Source organism: Fukomys damarensis, unplaced genomic scaffold (genome assembly GCF_012274545.1).
Source record: "Fukomys damarensis isolate Sample0158 unplaced genomic scaffold, DMR_v1.0_HiC HiC_scaffold_36, whole genome shotgun sequence".
NCBI classification, from domain to species: Eukaryota; Metazoa; Chordata; class Mammalia; order Rodentia; family Bathyergidae; genus Fukomys; species Fukomys damarensis.
In genome coordinates, this window is record NW_022900948.1 from 29588115 (window position 1) to 29610711 (window position 22597).

At 42.9% G+C, this 22597-nt stretch overlaps 1 protein-coding gene across 9 annotated transcripts; it reads right to left on the reverse strand.

The window, feature by feature from the left end:
- Positions 1-186: 186 nt before the first annotated feature.
- On the reverse strand, positions 187-20702 carry Wdr31 (WD repeat domain 31). 9 transcript variants are annotated; one of them, XM_010639394.3, is made up of 12 exons: positions 20571-20702; positions 20022-20068; positions 19659-19753; positions 15966-16106; positions 15392-15521; positions 12674-12748; positions 9536-9680; positions 9341-9441; positions 7281-7348; positions 6080-6221; positions 4570-4732; positions 187-2055 (listed from the first exon to the last, which is right to left on the reverse strand). In XM_010639394.3, the coding sequence occupies exons 4-12, from the start codon at positions 16076-16078 to the stop codon at positions 1895-1897; spliced, it is 1098 nt and encodes a 365-aa protein (XP_010637696.1). In that variant the 5' UTR covers positions 16079-16106; positions 19659-19753; positions 20022-20068; positions 20571-20702; the 3' UTR covers positions 187-1894. The 9 variants fall into 9 exon arrangements, with proteins under 9 accessions (XP_010637696.1, XP_010637690.1, XP_010637691.1 ...); XM_010639388.3 differs by having other exon boundaries at positions 15392-15524; positions 20022-20065; positions 20571-20701; XM_010639389.3 differs by having other exon boundaries at positions 15392-15524; positions 19659-19807; positions 20022-20065; positions 20571-20701.
- Positions 20703-22597: the final 1895 nt, after the last annotated feature.

Genomic DNA, 22597 nt, shown 5'->3' on the forward strand with positions numbered 1-22597 from the left:
TTTTTTTTTTTTTTTTTGAGACAAGATCTATATATTTCAGGCTGTTCTTGACCTCACTATGTAGCCTAGGCTGGCCTTGAACTCAAGGGGATCCTCCCGCCTAAGCCCCCACAGTGCTGGGATTATAGATGTGTGCACCGCCACACCTGGCTTTTCTTTTTTGAGACAGTCTCACTATGTAGTTCAGGTTGTTCTTGAACTTGAAGCAATCCTCTTGCCTCAGTCTCCAGATTGCTGGAATTACAAGCCTGCAACCACTCTGCCCAATTTTCATCTATTTCCTACCATCAAGCATACATGTAGAGTTTAGGAAAGAGTTCAAGACCAGCCAGAACTACATAGAGGGACTCTATCTCAAACAAACAAACAGAGGCCAGAAAAGACAAATACAAAGTCCTTCTTTGGCTGGGACCCCTCAGAAAAGGAATCTCCAAGCTAGGCAGGGTAGTATGTGCCTGTGCCTGTAGTATCAGCTACTTGGGAAGCTGAGACAGGTTTGAGACAGCCTGGGCAGCATAGCAAAACACATGTCTAAAAAGAAAAAAACATTAAAAAGAAAAGGAATTTCCAGATCTTGGTCGCCTTATTGGGTTCACCTAAAGGTAGGAGGGACTCCATTTTCCCTCAAGAAAAATGGGCTTAGTGAGCATCACGTTGGGGACCGACTACTGGGGGCCACCCGGGCTGACCAGAGCATCCTGCCTCTCCACACTGGGGCTCGATGGCTGGGGCTCAGGGGACTCCATCTCTCCATATTCTCTATGTTCCATATGTCACAGGCTCCCGCTTTGCCTTACTCTGGCCACTTCCAGGAACATATATGTGTGTGTGTGTGCACCTTTTATTTATACAAAATTAAATAAAAACACTCAAACTGCATATGAAATTTGTTCAGCCTCGACCTCTGAACTGCTGCTTTCTCCTTCCTGGGACAGGCTGGAGAACGCCTGTAATCCTAGCAGTGTCCTCGTGCTTCTCAGGCACTTCAAGGCCACCTCAGGACTTGTTTTCATATACCCTCAGCAGTACTGGTTAGGAAGGTACTGAGAATGACAGGGGTTTCCCACTTCCAGCTCTGCAATCCAGGATTTTTGTTTGTTTTTTGACACAAGGTCTCATTATGTAGCTCAGGCTGGCCTCAAATTCACAGCCATGCTCCTACCTAAACCTCCCAAGAGCTGGGATTACAGGTGTGCACCCCCACTCCCGGCTTGCTCTGCTATTCTGAAGAGAAGCCAAGGCTTTGGCTTTCTTGCTGTAACTTTGATTCTTCACATTGTTGAGGTGCAGCGATTGGGGCTTCATTTCACTGTCTATAATCTATTTCCTCTATGGAACCATACCATTCTTTCTCATCTGGATCATCTGTGAGGCAACCAAAACAGTTTCTGTTCCTTCTGCCTTTTTTCTTTTGTAGAAACAAAGAAAATATCAGTTTGACAGACTCAAGTCCAATTTCTATTCTCACAGAGAAGTCCACCACTCGACTACTTCCTGGTTATCATTTTGAGTGATAGATTCTTTTAAAATTTGGATTTAACTTAGCTTGAGAACTTAAGTCTAATTCATCATTTGCAGCTGTATACCTGGGCCAGGAATTTAGCTCAGTGGTTCCGCCACCTACTTGGCAAGCACAAGGACCCGAGTTTGATCCCCAGTACCAAAACAAACAAACAAACAAACAAACAAACAAAACCCCCAAAACCCCTCTACACCTTATTTTGAAGTTCAGGATTTAAACTGACTTCTAACACTGATATACCCTCTAAATAAACCTAGGCAAGGAATACCAGCCCTGTGTTCCAATCCCCGCAAGATAACGTAGAAACACACAATGCCACATAGAGAAAGGAGAAGCTGCAGTTTCATGTTGTCCATTGAAGGCCTATGGGCCTCAGAATGTGGCCACTTCTTGCAGTTCCAGCCCTTTGCTGTGGCCCACTTTGAGTAAGTGAATTCCTCTGTTGAAACTTGCACATAATAAGGAGTCAGCATCGCCAACAGCCAGGGAAGTCAAGGGTCCTGAGCCATCCAGGGACAAAGTGAAAAGGCAGGCTGGAGGAGAAAGAGAGCACCAGTAGGTTAGGCCAAGAGTGTGTTACAGTCCTATATCACTGGACAATGGGATACATCTGAGAAATGCATTATTGTACAACATCAAAGCACATACATACTTACATACCCAGAGATGATAGTCTCCTACACACCCGGGCCATGTGGCATATACCACTGTATATGTGGTCTGTGGTTATCTGAAACATCATTTTGCAGTGTGTGACTGTATAATGAAACACCATGTCCTCATGAGAAACCCAAGGAAATACACCATGCGCTATGTCTACTTAAAGCACAGGAGAGCAGTCCTTTCCATAACTGCAATTGTAGAGGGTAGAACCCAGGTAAAACAAGATCTGTGCCATCAAGAAGTGCATTTAGGGCTGGGGATTTAGCTCAGTGGCATGGCGCCTGCCTTGCAAATGCAAGGTCCTGAATTTGAACCCCAGTACCAGAAAAAAAAAAATGCATTTAGACAGTAGGAGGCTTAACCTGCTAAACACATGCTAGAAAGGTGCCCCAGGTTACCTCCCCAGAGAACAAGCCAGGGCAGAGGCAGGGAGAACAGATCTATAGCTTCCAGCTCTCTTCAAGAAAAATAAGAATGGGGACCTGCAGGAAGTCTTGGGGGGATCCCAGCTGACCCCACCTGCCTCCATCTGCACCTCCAAGGCCACCATTCCAAGAACTTCAGGTGCATGTTCCCAGGGCAGGGGCTTTGCACCATCTGTTCAGGTCAGCACTCTCAGACCTCACTCTCTCTGGTTACAGGTTCATAATAATCAAATTTAAAACATTTACTCCCTCACTACCACCACTATTACACCTGGGCAGCTGGGAGATCAACTCCGGGTGAGGCTACAACAGGTCTGTCCTTACCATGGAGATTTGGTTTGAGCTGACTGCACAGTACCATTAGACAGAGTTCCACCTCCTTTGTCTGTGGGGGTACCCTATCTCCCCTAAAGGAAACTTGAGTTTCGGGAATGTGTTATAGGAAATTCTCTAGATACTGTTCTTATTTCTGGCAGAAGCTTGTGTCCAGGACAGAATATCATAGAGGCAGTTAGGTGCTTGGAAACTAGCTTTCTATAAAAACAAAACCAGAAACAAAAAACTAAAAACCTAACATTTATTTATAACACTTACCAATTTTCATGGTATAAATATTTCTACCATTGTAGCAGACATCCCCGCACAGTACTAGAGGGCTATGAGTAGCACATGCTTCTTGCTTTCCCTAATTCAGCCATAATGTTTTATATCAGTAGTAATATTGAAGCCCTCCATGACTCAGATGGGCAAGTCAGGTAGCAGAGCTGGGCTAGTATTGCTCCTTCGCTAATGGCTGTCAGTAGGGCCTACGTCCTGGTCCGTGAAGTGGCAGGGTTCTGCTGAGTTACATCAGCTGAGATCAGAGTGACCCTAATTAAACTCCTTTCCTCTGAATTATGGCTTCTCACTGACCCAATGGGATGCTTGATAATTTTACATGGTCTCAGTACTTGTTTGTTCTGTCCAACCAAGGTAAGCAGCGCCTACTCCCTCATAGCCCTCCCTGGCACCATCATGCCAGGTGTTCGGCAGTATTTCACTAGATGCCTTCAAAACACACCCAGTTCCCTATTCCTTCTCACAGTTATTTTCAATAGATACTGGATGTGTTTGGGGCCCTTTCTTTATTGCCTAGAGCAGCACTGATCAGTCCTAAGACCCAGTTTCTTTGTAAGTCTTATTTTCTGTCTTTATTCTTTAATTAACCTTGTGCTGTCATGGCTCACAGGAGACCAGGACCCACTGCAGGGGTTCTGCTAACATCCCCTTTCCCATTACCTATACACCATGACTAGATTTCATAACGTCAAAGGTTTAAAAAATAAACAGCTCATAAATTCCTGAATATTGAGCAATCATCCAGTAGGAACACATGGAGAACTCTAAGGAGCCACATTCCATAAGACCCCATTATTTCTCTGGTGCTTTGAAGCACCATGACTTTACTGTGGTCTTAAACCACAGATTCAGAATCCAAATAGCCTGTCTTTATTCTCCTTCAACCCAACCAAAAACTGAGTCTTGTTTTAATCCTTAAAAAACAAATTCAGAAGAGCTAACTGTTGTTCCCTTTTCCAGGCATTCTGAGCATCACAAGTTAAACCCTGATGAGGAACTTCAGGAAGAAGGAACAGAAGGGCCAAATATATTTTATTTAGGCCAGTGATGGCAAACCTTTTAGAGCTTGCAGTGATAGCACAGCACCTGTGTCATAGGCTCACTATCACTGATTTAGACTCTCAGGAAGGAGTTCACATATTAAGGTACAAGAAGGCTGGCTTGGTACCAGAATCTAGCCAGAGACTGACCAGAGCGATTCTGGCATCTCAGAGTCATCTTTTAATCACTGGGACTGGACAGTGGCAGGAGCTGGGTAGCTGTGTATATGATGAGCGATAGAAAGAAAGAGTTTAAGGACTTCATGTGTATTTTGAGAAGCACTGACAGCAGGCTCCTTACCTCCAGTATCTTGGTTCCAAATCTTCACCTTGGAATCATGTGATGAGGTAGCAATCACAGGCATCAAGGCCAATGTTTTTGGTAGAAAAACACAGGATGCTACTGTCTGGAAATGTCCCTTATACTCACATATTCTGTTTCTTGTCTGCCGTAGGTCCCACAACTGCAAAGTAAGAAAGGATACAGACCAGATCATACATATTCTCCTAGTTTCATACATACTACTCCATCACTCATAACCTTATTCCTGGCCTCCAATTTTGATCCACCTATTCCATGCACTTACCTACTCATTTAGCTCCATGAACCCTTTATCTCCATCCATCATACCCAAACACTCATCCATCCAGAGCACCAACTAAATACCAAACAACACAGGGTAAACAAGGGTCGAAAGGGTCATTGCCTTTTTCATGATTAGAGGAGTAAAAGCTTTAAATCCTGCAGCATGAAGGAATAGTATGGAGTTGCTTGATTTCCATTACAACTCAAGGAATGCCTTATATCAGCTTCCTGGCATCTGTGGGTGCTGCAGGGACTACCATAGTTAAAGGCACCTTCTTATAAATAGAGACAGGTACAGGCATTGTGATTTAATGCCTAGTGTCTACAATAAGGGAAGTGACATCTCCCCTGGGTTCTACTCTTACTGATACTATTATTTCTTCTATGTGAATGTTATTCACTGGAGAATAACATGCAGGGAGGAGATCAAACTGAACTATGCCCCAAAACAATGAAGTCACTGGAGATCATGTTGTCCATTATCCCAGATGAGAGATGCTACAACTAAAGTTTGCAACACTCTGATCTACCACTCACCGGGGATGTAGTCATATACAAGAGATTTCAACTTATGGTGCCTCTCTTTTCTCACCTGTAAAATGGGAATTATAACAGTGCCTAACTCACAGGATTGTTTTAAGGATTAAATGAGATAGTACATGTAATGTGCTCAGCCCAGTGCTTGACACATAATAAATGCTTGATAAAATGGGAGCTATACTTGTTCTGTTTGGAAATTAGATAACCCGTTTAACTGCTATTGTACGATTATACTTCTAAGGTACTGTGGAGGAGCCTCGACCATCTATCCTGCAATAACGGCAAAGAAGGTATGTGGCCAACACTGGAGCTCACATTCCCTAGAGTGTGACTCTTCCTTTCCATGGCCACATGCTGCAACAGAAGCACAACTGCTCTAAAGCATCCCCTCCCTTATCTAAGCTCTGCTTCCAGAAAAGACGTCAGCAGGCTGGTTCTGTGTTTAGCACTTCTGTATCTTGGCTCTCATTCCATTCCTCTTGTCTATTACCAATACAAGCAGCACTAGGTCAAAGGATGCTTCTTAAAAGAGCATTTGGAATGCAAAGGATCAGTCACAGTGTGTACCTGAAATAGGTGTGGGCCATCAGCACAGATGCCTCGTGTAGTCTGGCCAAAGGTAGGAGGCCAGAGTAAGTGACTTGTTCATCGGCAACCAGAACCTGTACCCCACACAAGCTCTCACCGTGGCTTCACAGCCTTCACCTCCAAAGCCATTGCTGCAGGAGATACACTTGTGTCCGTCCATGCTGACTTCACAGTAGGTCTGAATGTGCTGCTTTGGGGGAAACATATGAGCCACCTGCAGCCCCCGAATGTCCCATAATCTGAAGGAAATGAAAGCAATTAATGAGTTTGTAGCCGGTATGCCTGAAACACACCTGTGATATCCCACTAACACAGAAGCCTTGGCTCTTTGATGCTTAGGCCAGTCAGAACAGAACATGAGGATTTACCAAAACAATGCGGCATGGACCAGCCATGCTCTCAGGCTCTAAAGCTAACAGGATGTAACTAAACTGAATGACATCTGAATTCTATTTTGAGATCAGCTAGTAGGAACTTAGACCACAAATCCTTTTTGTGGGGGAGGGTCCTGGGGATTGAATTCAGGACCTTGAGCTTGTGAGGCAGGCGGTGGCACCACTGAGCTAAATCCCTGGCCTTAGACCATGCATCTTAATGGTTCAAGTTAATTTGTTAATTTGGTTGTTCAGGATGTTGTTTTCAATGGCTGTTTCTGTGTCTGCAATTTAAATTTTAAAATAATTATGATACAGAGGATAGTCATCATTCCAGAGGAGACAGAAAGGATCTACAGGCTTTGCCAACCTTGGCCTTGGAGGCCATAGGAGAGTTTCATTTTTCTTCTGGTCTCACTTTTACCTCTTTATCTCATTCTTGCCTTTTCCTAAGTAGAATCTCTTCTGAGAGTCAAAGTTTCTAGCCATGCTCTCTAATTTAAGAACTATGGACTTCATTGGATTCCCCTGATGGAGATTCTGACTCTGCTTCCCCAGGGAGGGCTTTGGCTAAGGGCAGGTGACTGGGACCCCAGAAGTCATGAGGGACAGCAAGTGGAGAGCCAGGCAGCCTGACAGGGCAGGACAGGTAGGTGACTGATCCTGAGGTTGCTCTGCACACATCCCCACAGTGGGAGCTGGCTGAGCCAGCTGTTTCCAAACCATCCAGAACATGGGCTGACTCCTGACTGATCTCCTGGCACTGGTTTGTACTCAGAACATTCTCGTAGCCAGACCAGAGAGATCCTAGCATGGAGAGGGGAAAGGTGGTGGGAGATGCTGGAAAGCGCACAGCAGTGTGCGAAACAGTCAGGTCAGTCTGGGAACCACAAGCATCACCAGAAATCCTTCACTGCCACTCACCTCATGGTTTTATCTTCAGAGGTCTGTAGTACATATGGTTCTCTGGGGACCCAGCACAAGTGAGTGACCTGGAAAAAGCAACATTTTCAAAATGTCTCTATACCCAGTCATTCTTCTGCTATAATTCCTGTAAACTGCTAAATGGTATCTCTGAGCTCTTCTCAAGGATTCTGAAGTGGTAAATTTTAGACTTAGAGGAATTCAGTGTTTTGTAGACACTTATGAGTCAGGCTCTGCCTGCCTCTCCTGGTTATCACAGCAGTGGTAGCAGTGGTGCTGGTTGTGCACCAAATGCTGGTGGGCAACCTGAGAGCACCTGTGACTCAGCTGGTGATGGTGACCGGCTAGCGCCTGGCCCTGCTGCTAAAGCAGGACCACAGAAGCTCTGTCTGATACCTCAGAGGGCTCAGAAGAGTGACGGTGTTCATCTCGTCTCCTGCAGTCCCTGCTGCACAGGCATGGGACAGTTTTCAAAACAACCCAGGGTAACAGGATTTTCATTTTCATCACAGCCACAAATATGGAGGATCTGAGCAAGCACATCCTGCCATCAACAGCTGCATTCAAAATTAGAACAGAGAAAGTCAGGTTCAGTGGGTCATGCTCATAATACAAACATTTGGAAGGCTGAGGCAGGAGGATCATGAGTTCATGGCCTGCCTTGGCTACACAGTGGGTTTAAGACCAGCCTGGACTACACAGAGACTAGCACCCCCTCACCAGTGCAGACATGGCCCTGCATACTGCACTCTGGGTGGCTGAGGCAGGAGGACTTCAAGTTCCAGCCCAATAGGGACAACTCAGCAACTTAGCAAGACATTGTCTAAAGATGAAAAAAAAGAAAAAGAACTTGAGATGTAGCTCAATGGGAAGTTCCTGAGTTATGAAAAGAAAAAAATTAGAAAAGATGCCTATAAGTGAAATTTGACAACCACTAAAAGAACATCTGCTATGTGTCAGGCACAATGACAATGACAGGTGTTTCACATACATATATTATCTAGTGTAATTAGAAGATTATTAGCTAGTGATATGATTCTCCCCATCTTATGAATGAAGACATAGACTCTAAGAGCTTACCTAATTTGGTATGACACAGCTAATGAGGAACCTCTGGGGAGACTTCATGGAGAATGAGTAATAGGTTCATGTTTTGCAACCGGGAGTAAGGATGTAGCTCAGTGGCAAAGAGTTTACCTATTATGTGCAAGGCCTTGAAGTAGATCCCCAGCACCACAAAAAACAAAAAGCTCACACAAATCCAGAAAACTGGCCTTCAAAAACAGTAATGGCATGGTGGCACAGGGCTGTAATCCCACCACTCAGGAGGCTGAGGCAGAGGTATTGCTGTGAGTTTGAGGCCAGCCTGGGCTATATAGTGAGACCCTGTCTCTAAAAAACAAAACAAAACAACAACAGCAACAACAAAAACCAGAGTAACTCACACATTAAGCAAAAGGCGATGCTTAATTTCTCTGAATGATGCTACATGTATAGAGGTGAGAGCAGTCACCTTATATTACACATAATACACATAACCTGTGAGCCCTTGGAAGACAGGAACTATGCCTTGGTCACTAATCCTGTTCCCAGCAGTGTCTGGCCCACAGAATGGAAAAAGTATATTTTGAAGGGGCTAGGGATTTAGCTCAGTGGTTCCGCCACCTGCCTTGCAAGCACAAGGACCCGAGTTTGATCCCCAGTATCAAAATATATATTATATATATATATATTTTTTTTGAAGGAGTAAGTGACACCATTTTAGATTCCAGTATAAACCAGTGGAACTATTCTCTAGAGCGGAAGAATCAGGAGAGCAGCTAAAAGAATAATCCAAGAACCCCGGGGGTCACAGAAATTTAATAGGAGCAATAATCAGGACACAAGGATCTGAGGCCTCATCTCTTTCTTCAGCCTCACCCCACCCCAGCGCTGGAAATTGAACCCAGGGCCTCCATACTACTGTAAACCCACGCTGTAACACCGAGTACACACGAGCCCCTCCTGTAACTCCATGTTCCCTGCTGTTGCCCTGCTTTGTATCAAGTTTGAATTCATACCAGGTTCCTGGAGACACAGGCTTTCTCCACACATTGTCCTGTCCCCACATCCCACAGGAGCAGGGTGTTGTCCCGAGAGCCAGTGCACAGCTGTGATGAGTCTGGAAACAATGGCGAGAAGTCAGGCTTGAGTGGGACTTGCACAGGGTTCTGGGGAAGTACGCAGGTGTTAGGAAAAGGTCTGCTTCACTTTACCTGGGCTCACAGCCAATCCTGTGACCACCATGTCGTGGCCAACCAGCTGCTGCCTGGGCTGTGAGGAGCCGTGCAGGTCCCACATCATGACTGTCCTGTCTCGAGAGGCGCTGAAGAACTGGCTTGATTTGGGGACACAGGCCAGCTGCTCAGAAAGGGAATCAAGCAAAAATAGCTCTGGTATGCTAGATGGATTGGACTTTAAGAGACAGGTTTGCAATAAACCCTCCCCACAGAGTGTGTGTGTGTGTTTGTGTGACATGTGTGAACCCAGGACCTCACGCTATGCATTCTACCACTGAGCTGTACCCCTAGCCCTTTTAAAATTTTATATTGAGACAGGGTCTTGCTAAATTGCCCAGGCTAGGCTTGAACTTGCTATACTGCTCTACACGTTTTAAGAATAATACCTTGGAAGGGCCAGGGATTTAGCTCAGTGGTGCCACACCTGCCTCACAAGGTCCTTGAGTTCTATCCCCAGCACCACAAAACAAAAACAAAAACAAACGAACAAACAAAAACCCCAAATTTGAAACCTGTGGCTCGAAGCACAGCTGGGCTGAACTCCCACCTTCCTCAGTGTTACGCTCCTCTTTCCTCTTCAGGAAGCAGACTCCCTCCTGACCTTCCAGGTGAGGTTGAAAACCCTCATCTCCATGGAGCCTGCCCAGACCATCTCCCTTCTCAGGTCCCCTGTAGAACATCTCTGTGTGACCCTGTGGCACCCTGTCGTCACCACACCCAGGTGAGTGATGTGACCAGTGCTCCTGCATACAGTACTGTCTCATTCACCACCTTATGCTGTCCCCTATTTCACGTCACGGCAGTATTCAAGTTATCTTTAAAGAGGTCCTTTTATATTTATTTTTAATCATATAAAGATCCATTTTTTTTTCTACTTTGCCAAGGGATTCTGCAGGGATGTTTCTGGTCTATTAAGATCATATTCTTTTCTTTTGACCGGTTAATACAGAATCATCATCAATTCCTTACTTTATCGATTCCCTAATGGTAAACTATTTCTGCATTCTTAGCATAAAACTCGATTAGTCACGGTATGCTATTCTTTTAGGGAAAAATTAGATTCTGTTTGCTAATACTTTGTTTTTAAGTTTTTTGCATGAATACTTGTAGCAGTCTGCAAGTAGTACATCCAATATCCATTTTCCCACTCTCACTTAACAATAAAACCTCTATAATGTTGGGTATGGCAATGTTCTCAGGCATAAATTCAGATTTCCCAACTGCCTAGAAGACATGGGTAAGCAAATATAAGTGGAAGTAAATAATCAGGGGAAATCTTTCTAAGGGGCTACCAGGGACAACCTTTGCTCTTGCCCCTTCTTCCTTCCTGCTGCCTTGAAATCAAATATAACGACTGGAGCTGCAGCAGCCATCTTGTGAATGGGAGATAACTGTGAAGAAGGAATCTAGGTTCTAGTGATGGTAGATAGGAAACACAGAAGGAGACAGATGTGGTGGCATCACCTATAGTTCCAACTACTCTGGAGATCGAGGCAGGAGAATGATGAGTTTAAGGCCAGCCTGGGCAATGTAAGCAACATACCAACACACTGTGAAAAGGAAAGAAGAGAAAGCAAGAAGGAAGGAAGGAAGGAAGGGGAAAAGAAAGAAGAGGAGGAAAAAAAGAAAGGACAGGAGTCCAAGTTCTATCCCCATACCAAACAAAAAAAAAACCAAAAAAAAAAACCCATAGGCATCTGGCTCCCTTATGACCACCATGAAGCCACATGAACCTCTGACTGCACATTTGGGCTTTCTGTAATCTGGAGCAGTATCTAATTGCACCTGACAGAGAAGCTCACTGGTATGTGGTTTCCTTAGATGCTTTTTCAGGTTTTACTACTGATGTTAAACTGGCTTTATAAAAAGAATTAAGAAATAGTCCATTTTTTCTATGCCTTACAACAATTTCTGTTGTATCAGATTTATTTTCTATTGTATCAAATTTATTATTTTTTGTGTGGATTTCAAAGAACTATTTTGAAACCATCAAGGTCCAATACTGTTGTGACAGGTGACTTTGTTGTACTTTTCATCACTTTAAAGTGAGTCTGTTCCATATAATGCTTTGTTTGTCTGCGATGGGGTCTTGGTGTATTACTCAGATTGGCCTTGAACTCGCAATCCTCCAGGCTCAGCCTCCAGATTACAAGTGTACATCTATGCCTGGCCATTTGATGCTTCTTACTTTGCTTATAAATTTTTTTTTTGGTACCGGGGATTGAACTCGGGTCCTTGTGCTTGCAAGGCAGGCCACCGAACCGCTGAGCTAAATCCCCAGCCCTTTTGCTTATGACTTTGATATTATTATCACAACTCCTGAATTTATTTGGTTGCATTTTTCTGATGGATCGTTGCTCAGTTTTTTCCTATTGTAGTATATTCTATGATATTTTAAAAATATTGTGCTAAAATACACACAAGAAGAAAGTTATCATTTTAACTTTTTTTTTTTTTCCTTTTTGATACAGGATCTCGCTATGTAGTTCAGGCTGGTCTTGAACTCACTATGTAGCCCCAGCTGGCCTTGAACTTAGTGATCCTCCTGCCTCAGCCTCCCAAGGACTGAACTGCAGGTGTGTGCCACCACTCCTGGCTAACCATTTTTAAGTATACAATTCAGTGGCATTGGTACATTCACATTGTTGTGCCACCATCACCACCATCCATTTCCAGAAGTTTTTCATTATCCCAAAATGAAAATTTATACCATTCTTTCCTCTCTACTGCTATTGGTAACCACTTTTTCCATTGTCTATATGAATCTGACTAGTACAGATACCTCACATAAGTGGAATCACAGTACTTACCCTTTCTGTCTGGCTTCTTTCGCTAAGTGTAATGTTTTCAAGGTTGTACATGTACCCAATTTCCATTCTTTTTAAAGGCTGAGTAATATTCCATTATGTGTCTATTACCACACAGTTTATCCATGCAGCTATCAATGGATATTGGGTTGTTCACTTTGGAATGCTTTGCTCTGCTTTTCCTGGAGTGGCTCTTCACCACATCAAACAAAGCTTTTATATTTAAATCAATCAGTCAATATTGAAAGCTATTAGAAATTCCTTTATCCCATTCCAAATTCCCTGCATATTAATCACTGACAATTACCTTGGTAATTTCACGTTCATGGCCTTTGAACTTTTTCACTACGATTCCAGTTTTCCAATTATAGGCAACAACTGTCTATAGAGAGTCATTAGAAAAGGTTAGTTCATGCAAGCGCAAGGACCTGAGTTCGATCCCCGGTACCAAAAAAAAAGAGAAAAGGTTAGTTCGATCGCTCCATTTCCACCTAACTGAAACTAGCCTTTCCTTCATTCCCATCTCATTTTTCCCTGGTAACTAACTCCCTCTTTGTCAATGGGCTTTCTTCACATTTCATTGCCTTGAATTTTTCTTTCCTCTTGATCATTCCTCTGTCTCTCCTGAAACACTGGGCCATTCCTCTAAACTATCCTCATGGGTCTGGATAACATCCTCAAGAAAAAATGGATTATACTTGAGGTTCTGGCATAGATGCTGAAGGAGAATTCTACATGGGATTATTTTGTCCCCATTTTATTGTATTTATTTTAGTTTTAAAAGTTTACCATCTCACCTTTTTTTTTTTTTTTTTGTACCAGGGATCGAACTCAGGACCTCATGCTTGCAAGGCAGGTGATGGCACCACTGAGCTAAATCCCCAGCCCTTCATCTTAATCATTTTTAAGTGTATAGTCTAGTACTGTTAAATATATTTACATTATTGTGAAACAGATTGCATTTTTTGTTAAAAAAGAAACTCATCCTAATCTCAAATACCAAAGAGAATAATTTTTAACATTTTCTTTCTTCCCCTTTCACAGATACATACTTTAATACTTTACTGTAAGCATTTCTCTCCCTAGAGGGACTGTGAACACATTTTCTGGCTGAGTGTCCATGGTTTGCTGCTAGACAGTAAGTAAGGAGCAGGTACTTGTGGACCCAGCCCCTGTTGGACTTGACCTAGTTAAAAACCAGTTTTCTGATCTTCAAAGTGGAAAAGACAATCCATGCCCTATCTACTTCTCACAGGTGTGAGGGAGACTCACATAAGTGAAAATTTTCACATCTAAGATGATACAGATTTTAAGACAAAATGCTGTCAATTAAATTATGATACTTAGGTGCATTCTGATCTCAGAGGTGATGGAATTTGAAAATAAATGCATCTTAAAACCAGGGAAATATAGTATGCAAATAAAATTTGAAGATTCTAAAAGGCTACTGAAAATGAGAAGCATTATTAGTGTTATTCAATACAGAAAGCAGTGACGGGCCAGGGATTTGGCTCAGTGGTACTGATACCTGCCTTGTAAGCACAAGGTCCCAAGTTGGATCCCTGGTACACAAAAAAGTCAGCAGTGAATAGCCTAGCAGTGAGTGCTGCGATATAGCCTGCTGAGAAGGAGATAAAGCGATCAGATTCAAAGTGACAGTGGGAAAAAAGACAAAAAAATTTTTTTTTGGAGGGAAGAAATCATCATGCACAGAGGTGTAAATTTCAGTAAAAGAAAGACATAAAAGAAGTTACTAGAAAGTACCTGCCAGGTATGGTGGCACACACCTATAATCCCAGCAGTTGGGAGGCTGAGGCAGGAGGATTGACCAGAGTTCAGGGCCAGCCTAAACTACACAGTGAGCCCCAGGCTGGCCTGAACTACATAGCCATAGCAAGACCCTGTCTCCCCACAAAAAAAAGAAAGCAAAAAGAAAATTCCTTTTGCTGGCTCCTGTGTCTGCTGGCAGCATCAAAAACAGGTTGGTTGGAATTATACTTGCTATTTATAAAAAGCATATACAGTGGACCCTTGGGGTTATGACCAGAATTTTAGTTTTGTGTGTGTGTTTTCAGTATCTGGAATTGAACTCAGGACCTTGCACTTGCAAGGCAGGTGTGATGCCACTGAGCTAAATCCCCAGCCCTCAGAATTTTAGTTTTAACTTATTACCAAAATTTTGAATTATGACCCAAATGCTGGCCACTTGTGCTTCCAGATGGTCTCAGACACAGATTTAAACTTTAAAGAGTTTTTTTTTGCGGGGGGCGGTTTGAGACAGGGTCTCACTATGTAGTTGAGACTGACCTGGAACTCACTATGTAGCCCAGGCTGGTCTCGAACTCACAGTGATCCTCATGCCTCAGCCTCCCAAGTACTGGGATTACAGGCATGAATCACCACACCTGGCTCCTTAAAGAGTTCTTGAAGAAACATTACAACATCCTTTCCTGTGTGGGGTTAATTGAAAAATCCTGGGGCAATGTCTCTCTAAGGACACTGAGATCTGCCTGTATACAGGAGAGAGATGTTGAAGGCTGTGTAAGAGGACCCTGAGCCTTCAGCTGACCAACCTGAGTTACAATCAGCCCTCAGGAACAAGCTGAGTTCATACGTCAAGCGTGCACTATAGGAGGCATGGCACAAGGTTAAGGATCTTACCTATGTTCTCTCATTTAATCCATGCAACTATCTCGTGAGGCTGGGTTCGTCATCTTCACTTAACAAGTAACAAAGCTGAAACTCAGAACATTTAAAGACTTGCCTGAATAGGAAGAGGCGGAGCAGGGATTCAACCCAGTCCTCCTAACTTTAAGTCCATCTTGTGTGCTGGGCATGTAGCTCAGTGCTAGAGCACCTGTCTAGCATTCTCGCGGCTCTAGGTTAGATCTCCAACACTGAGGGGAAAAAGTCTACACTGCTACACTAATCAGCCTCGCTCCTGCCAGAAATGGAAACCTAGATCTCCCCTCAAAATATCTTTCCTGTAATGAGGTGGTTTCCTGGGAAATACTGCAAACCTCACCTTATCTTTTCCTCCAGAGACACAAAGTTCTGAGTTCAGAGCAGCAATGACAAAGACAGAATCCACGTGAGCGGGGCTATACTCTTGAAAAGTCTTAGTTTGGATCCTCTCTTCTATAATTCCATCAGGCCTGCTAAAGAAGAATGGACAATGAGAAGCCCAATGCCTGGGAGGGGACAGGAGAGCAAGGGGAAGAGGACTGTGGGTGATGGTAGCAATTCAGGCCAGGCTGAGGAGGGAAAGGAAAAGGACCAAGGAGACCTGCTGACATTGCCAGAAATGCTATTGCTTGTTCTGAAAATGTTCAGGATGAATGAATGACTAAAATGTGATAAAGGGGTACCCTGAAGCCAGGAGTCTTTGCTGACACTGTGGACTAATGCCCAAGATGCAGCGCCCCTCCAGGTATGGGTGCAGATACCAACTACTAAGGTGACTGGCTCTCGTCCAAAAGAAAATAGACCGAATTGCTCAGGAAAAAGCATCAACACTCACTCTGGGCTTTCCCTTCCTTTCCTAGAGAGTTGTAACCGGGTGTGATAACATTGGAGACTCTGGGGAAAGACTGCTGTACCTGCATTTGTAAGCGCTGTGTTTGAGTTTGCTTTGCAGTTTCCCCATCAGAGCACAGAACTGACAAGAAAGCTTCTGAAGAGTGCCTTTCCAGAGGCACCGGAGTAGCAGCATCCCTTGCAGTTGTTGGAAGTTGTGTCCCCTGTTTAGTAAAAAAGACCAATGCACACAGTGAATTTTGCCAGGTACAATGATAAAGTATGGTTATATCAAAGCTTTTCTTTTGAAGGACTAATTTTATGCATTTGCTTTTCTTCTTTTCCCTGCTTTACTCTTATGGTCTTGGGACGGCAGCTACCAATAGCAATGGCATTGACAGGTTAATAAAAACAAAATTAATGTTTTAAAATGCTAAGAATTAGAAAGGCGTGCTGGTGCACACCACTTGGGAGGCTGAGGCAGGAGGATCACCAAAAGGTTGAGGCCAGCCTGGACTACATAGTAAGACTGTGTCTCAAAAAAACCAAAAATAGATAAATAAATAAGAACTATGTTTAAACTGATTTAAACGTTACACAAAGTATACATGTTGAAACATTACATGGTACCCCATTAATATGTATAATTTTTATGTTTTTATATATTAGTTAAAAACTTTTAAAAATGTAAAAATAGTACTAAGAAATTCCTCAATAAGTTAAAGACAGAATTACCCTCCAGATCTAGCAATTCCACTCCAGGAAATACAGCCAATTAAAAAAAAAAATGAGGGGCCAGGGATTTACCTCAGCAGTTCGGTGGCCTGCCTTGCAAGCACAAGGACCCGAGTTCAATCCCTGGTACAAAAAAAAAGAAAACAGGTGCTCAAACAAAAATACTCTTTACAATAGTCAAAAGGTGCAAAAAACCCTGCATCGATGGATCTCTCCAACATGAGTTAATCTTCTAAATTTCACGCTCAGAAAAAGAAACTAACTACAAGCCCAGGCATGGTGGCACACACCTGTAATCTTAGCACTCTGGGAAGATGAGGCAAGAGGGCTGCAAGTTTGAGCCCTGCTGGGGCAACTTAGTGAGACTTTGTCTCAAAGTGAAAAATAAAAAGGGGTGAAGGTCCTGGGTTCAATCCAAAAAAAACCAAGATACACCACCTGCCTTGAAAGCGCAAGGTCCCAAGTTCGACCCCGATACCAAAAACAACAACAACAACAAAAAGCCAGATACAAAAGGCTACATAATGTATAACCCTACTTATGTGAAATATCTACATGGTTCACAAATCTATAGTGAGAGCAAGCAGATTAGTGGTTGCCAATGGCAAAGGTGATGTGAAGAGCTGGGGAGCATTTTACCACTTAACAGGTACTGAGTTTCCCTTTTGGGGTGATGCAAATGCCATGGAACTAGATAGGTGGTGATGACTGTACAACACTGTCTATGTACTAAATGTCACTAATGGTAGATTTTATGGTGTAGATACTCTACCACAATAAAATAAATACTAAGAGCCTGTAATTAAAAATAAAAAATAAATGACATTAGTGAAGCTTCTTACAAGAAGGCATTTAGTTATTCCAAAGTGTTATGACCTTCCTTGCTTGCTGGACTGTATTAAATAATTTTACTGTGACACTTCTTTAAATCAACATTCCAGGATCATGAGGTTATTCTGTAATGAAAATGAGATGCTAAGAGATAATGACACTAAACAATACAATAAGGGCAATGGCATAGGCCAGCAGCTTTCAAAGTATGATCTAAGGACCAGGAGGGATTCCTGAGTCTCCAGGAGTCCTTGAGTTCCTCCCTTTTCAACTGCATCTCTGTGGGAGGCCTGATTTCTCAACCTGTCAACCTAAAAATATGTAATGCAACAGATTGAAAGCAGAAGCAGATATGAGACTCTAAGTTGTCATCTATTTAAGAGTTTAGAAAGATATAATTTTTCCCAACTAAACTGTTTGTAAAGTTTATCTATTTATTTATTTTGGTACAGGGGATCGAACTCAGGACCTTGCACTTGAGGCAGGCACAGTGCCACTGAGCTAAATCCCCAGCCCTGTAAAGTTTAGTTTTCATACAATGATATTATTTATTTTAATATGAAATAGAGTATTGTATTATTGCTTTAAATAGGCAAATCTTTTTAAATGTCTCAGTTTTAATGTCAATAGGAGATAGCAAAGGAGCAATCTGAACCCAATCTATAGCATATATAAACAAAAGCTCAGGGGCCGGGGATTTGGCTTAGTGGTTCTGCTACCTGCCTCACAAGTGCAAAGACCCGAGTTCAAACCCTGGTACAAAAAAAAAACAACAACAACAAAAAAAAACCCCAAAAGCTCTCTGGAGACCTTAGTGATTTTTAAAAGGGAGAAAGAGTCTTGAGGGCAAAAAACTTGAGAACTGACCTGGAAATTAAAATCATGTTAATAATAGATGACATATATTAGAGCCAAAAAAATTGTTTCCCAGATTTACTTACATTATCCCCATCAGTCACAAGGCTAGAACTGAAAAGAAGAGAATGAATGGTACATTCAAAGATGCCTATCCACTCCTTTTCTCAGGAAACACCTCCTAAGTACTAAACACCTAAGAACCTAATTTGTTCATGCCCATACCAGCAGCTGGTGAAACAGAGGGAAACAAAGAAAGACAAACCTAAAGATACTGGCCGGTGTGATCATTTGCTGACACAGAAGGAAACTGATAGGGTTCAATCTCAGCCATTTTAGGTCCCGTGTCCTCTACAACTAGCTATTCCCAAGATGCCAGGGGGCTGAGGGAAGTAAATGGAGCAATGACAGAGCCCAGTCCCCACTTCTTCTAGGGTTCTCCTTAAAGTTCTAAGGTGAGGTGCTTTTGGACTAAACAAGCCTTGTTCTAGGAAGAACTGTTTACAACAAGAACAGCAGCCAAAATTAACCATGTAAGTATTCTCATTCATATGATGATCGTTAAAAGAGTTTTCCAGAAGAGTTTTGAGAGTTGTCAGAACGGAGCTCCTGACAGGAATAGGTAAGTAGTACAGAAGCACAAGTCAGTGGCAAGAACACTGCTATAGCATCAAGAGTTTGGGCTCTTGCCCCAGCTCTGCCTCATGTCACCATGTGTCCCTGAATGGCTCCAGTCTACATTCTAGGTTTCAATCTCCCCAGCTACTCAGTAGGCTGAATCAGGAGGATCACAAGTTTGAGGATGGCATGGGCAACTTAGTGAGACCCTGTCTTAAAATAAAAAGAGCTGAGGATGTAGCTCAGTGGCAGAGTACTTGCCTAGCATGTGTGAGGCCTGGGCTCAATTCCTAGTACTAAAAAAAATAATAGGATAGGTGCTAAATGATTTTTAGTAAATTATATGTTCCACAAAGAAACAGACTTTCATTATTCATCATTGTACCCCATTATATGGTACAACACACAAATTGGAATCTAACATTTCTAGGATTCTCTGTAACAGGTCATAAGATGTGCTAAAAGAAAAAGTTCCAGGATAGTTTCCAAAATCCTTGGGATGTTATGTTTATAGATAGTGTAGGGCCAGCCTAACCCATTTTTCAACATTGCCATCAAACTACAAAAACAGGTGCTACCCGTAGATCTAGGTCATTGGAAATTGCAGGTGCTATAAATGGACTGGCTGTGCTTAAAATTGATTGGATTCTTAGCTGTCATCTTCAGAAAACTATACTTCCCAAGTGAAGAGTATTATTGGTACATTCTAGGGAAAGGTAACTTTTAGAATTACTTACCCTCAAACCAATAGGATCTTCTTGGTGAGTGCCGTATTCAACAATTTGCGATGTTTATCCTTTGGAAAATAGTTCAGGCAGCCACTTCCTAATCTCTGTAATTAGTGAAAAGACGCTCAACCTAATCTCTGTGTAAGCATATGTTTGCACTGAAAAGAGATTTACAAGGTAAATAAGGACTGTTTAATTGAAAAGATTGTTTAGTACAGTTTTTCTTTACAAAGAAAGCAATAGTTTACAAAATTCCAAAGCTATATAATTCACATTTCCAACAATGAAAGTGTACTGTAAAGTTAATTATACATCTTTTAAAATATGCAAAATATATTTAATTTCATCATTAAACATTTTGATTTTACTTACGTTAATCAAAAATCCTCAGAATGTACTGCTTACTTCAGAGTTTACTGCTTTTGAGACAAAAGGCAATTTCCTTGTTTATTTTAGCATGGTACTAGGATTGAACCTTGCAGGGCTGGTGAGCCTTTTAGAACTTTCAATGATAAACAGCCAGCTTTGGGACGTGTGCCATAGGTTCCACACCACTGATGGAGCCTTCACTCTGATCTACATCTCAGCCCTTCTTATTTATCTATTTACTTTTATTTTGAGATAGCTCTAATTTTCTAAGTCGGAACTCCCAAGGATGGGGACAACCTGTCTGCAGTTTTTCCCTCCTGGCTCTTCAGATCACATACGCTCTCCTTCCATTATGCAAACCGCTAAAGCTCATATTTGATGTCTGTGAGCGAGGAGGATTCACCCAAGGTGGAAACCTAGTGTACCCCAGCCTAACGCTGACACTGAAACCCCCTCCCCGCTTCGGCCAGGTGGTTGGCTGTGACAAAGAGAGTGCGACCGATTCCATCTCTCCGTGGCACCCCTTTCTACCATCTTGGGCGCCATACCCACCGGTGGAGTGGCGGGTCTAGCAGTGAGGCCCACCGGGACGCGGAGCAGGAGGGCATCCGCGCCCTCCACCGCCTCCCGCGCCTCGGCCCCTAGCAACGGGCCGCGCGTCGTTAGGGCAGGAGTACTGGAGAAAAACCTCCGGGCTCCCTTGGCTGACTCAGAATTTAAGTTCCGCTCCCCGGAAGTCTTCAAGGGACAGAACCCTGCCTGGCTTTCTTAATGTAACAATGTGTTGATGAGGTATAGTGAAGAGGACGAATGTACCCCAGAGCATGCTGCCCAAAGAATCTGTATCATCCAAGGAAAGTGGTGTGTTTAATAGCCATGGAGAAAGTGCCTAGTACATGTCATCTTTTAATTATTATTCTACCAGAGAGGGGGTTGCCTTATTTCTTTAGTTTTTCCCTAAGTTCCAGCCAGACAGAGATCCCTCCTTTGGACCCTACTTCCCTCTTTCTTACATTCGTTCCTTCATCAAACCACAACAGCTCAGCACGACAGCAAGGAGATCCCTCAACACTTTTCTTGAGATCCAAATGTAAGAGTTTCGAAAACTAACAGCAGCCACACGACAAAATTTTTACAGCTACAGTCACGTCGTTTCCAGACCAAAGTCTATTCATCTCCGTATTCCTAGTGCATAGCATTGGGCTTGTTGAACGTTTGTTGAATCCATGAATGAGTGAGTAAATGAATGAGTGAATAAGATCTTTTTCTTTTGCACCTTAGTATGTGGCCTTTCCAGTGGCAGGTCTCCTAAACTACCATAAATGAAGATTTGTGGAGTTTCTGAAAATTGGGTGCCTGAGCAGAATGAGAGTGGCCAGACAACTTTGCCTTCGCAGAGTATCCAGGTTGGCCACTGAATCTGTATTCCCCCCGAAGGAAGGTATCTGCACCATCCCTTGTGGATGCTCCCTCCTCGCTGATGCACTCATTCTTTTCTGAGTCAGTGGTCTGTTGTCAAGAGATATATTTCCTGGCAGGACCTGGGCTCTATTCCTCTGCCACTTGCAACATTGATGTTAGTTCAGACTGAGGGCTCTCCCTACAATCTCATCCCTCTTCCCTATAATTAGAATAGGCCGATTGCTGAGGCACAGGACTAGGCTCAGTATAGCTACAGGCTGATTTATTAGATTCCTGCCCTCAAGATGTTTTTGCTGTGGCATGGAGCTCCCTTGAGAGATGCCTTAGGCTTGTGGCATATAATACTCTCAAACTGGTATCTGCAGCCAGACTGCTTTTTGAGCCATACCTGTATATCCACCTGTCTCCACTTGGCTGTCTAAAAAACACCTTCCCACTGACATGACTCACACTGGAAACATCATCTTTTTCTCAAACCTGTTCCTCCTCTTTTTTCTGCCATCTGTTAATCGCCCAAATCAAGGATATAGGAGTCACTTGTAACATCTTTTCTTTCTTCTTTGAGAACAATCCCCAAGATTCCTCAATTTTACCTCCTAAATATCCTAAAAATAAAAATCTGCCCTCTCTTTAGCCACTACCATGGATCAGGCCAAGATCATCCAGAGTGTGATAGATTGAAAATGACCATAGATTCTTTGTAGCTTCTATCGGAGCGGGCCTTGTAATTTGTTTTGCTCAATAGAATGTAGCAGAAATGACATTGTGGGACTTCTGAGTTTAAGCCTCTGAAGGACTTGCAGTTTCTGCTTTTATCTTCTTGGGCTACTGCCAGCATGGGAGGAGGACCAGACTAGTCTGTTTGAGACATGGTCCATCCTAATAGCTGGCACCAAACATCCGACATATGAGACATGACCATCATCATCACCATTTATATTATTGTTAAAAAATAATGGGGATTGAACGCAGAGCCTTCACACTGAGCTATTTCCCAGCCCTTTTTAATTTTTTTTCTTTATTTTGAGACATAGTTTTGCTAAGTTGATAAATTTCCCAGGCTGGGCATGAATTTGCAATCCTCCTGCCTCAGCCTGCCAGAGTGCTAAGATAACAGGTGTGAACCGTTGCGCCTGGCTGTAAGTCAGACTATTTTA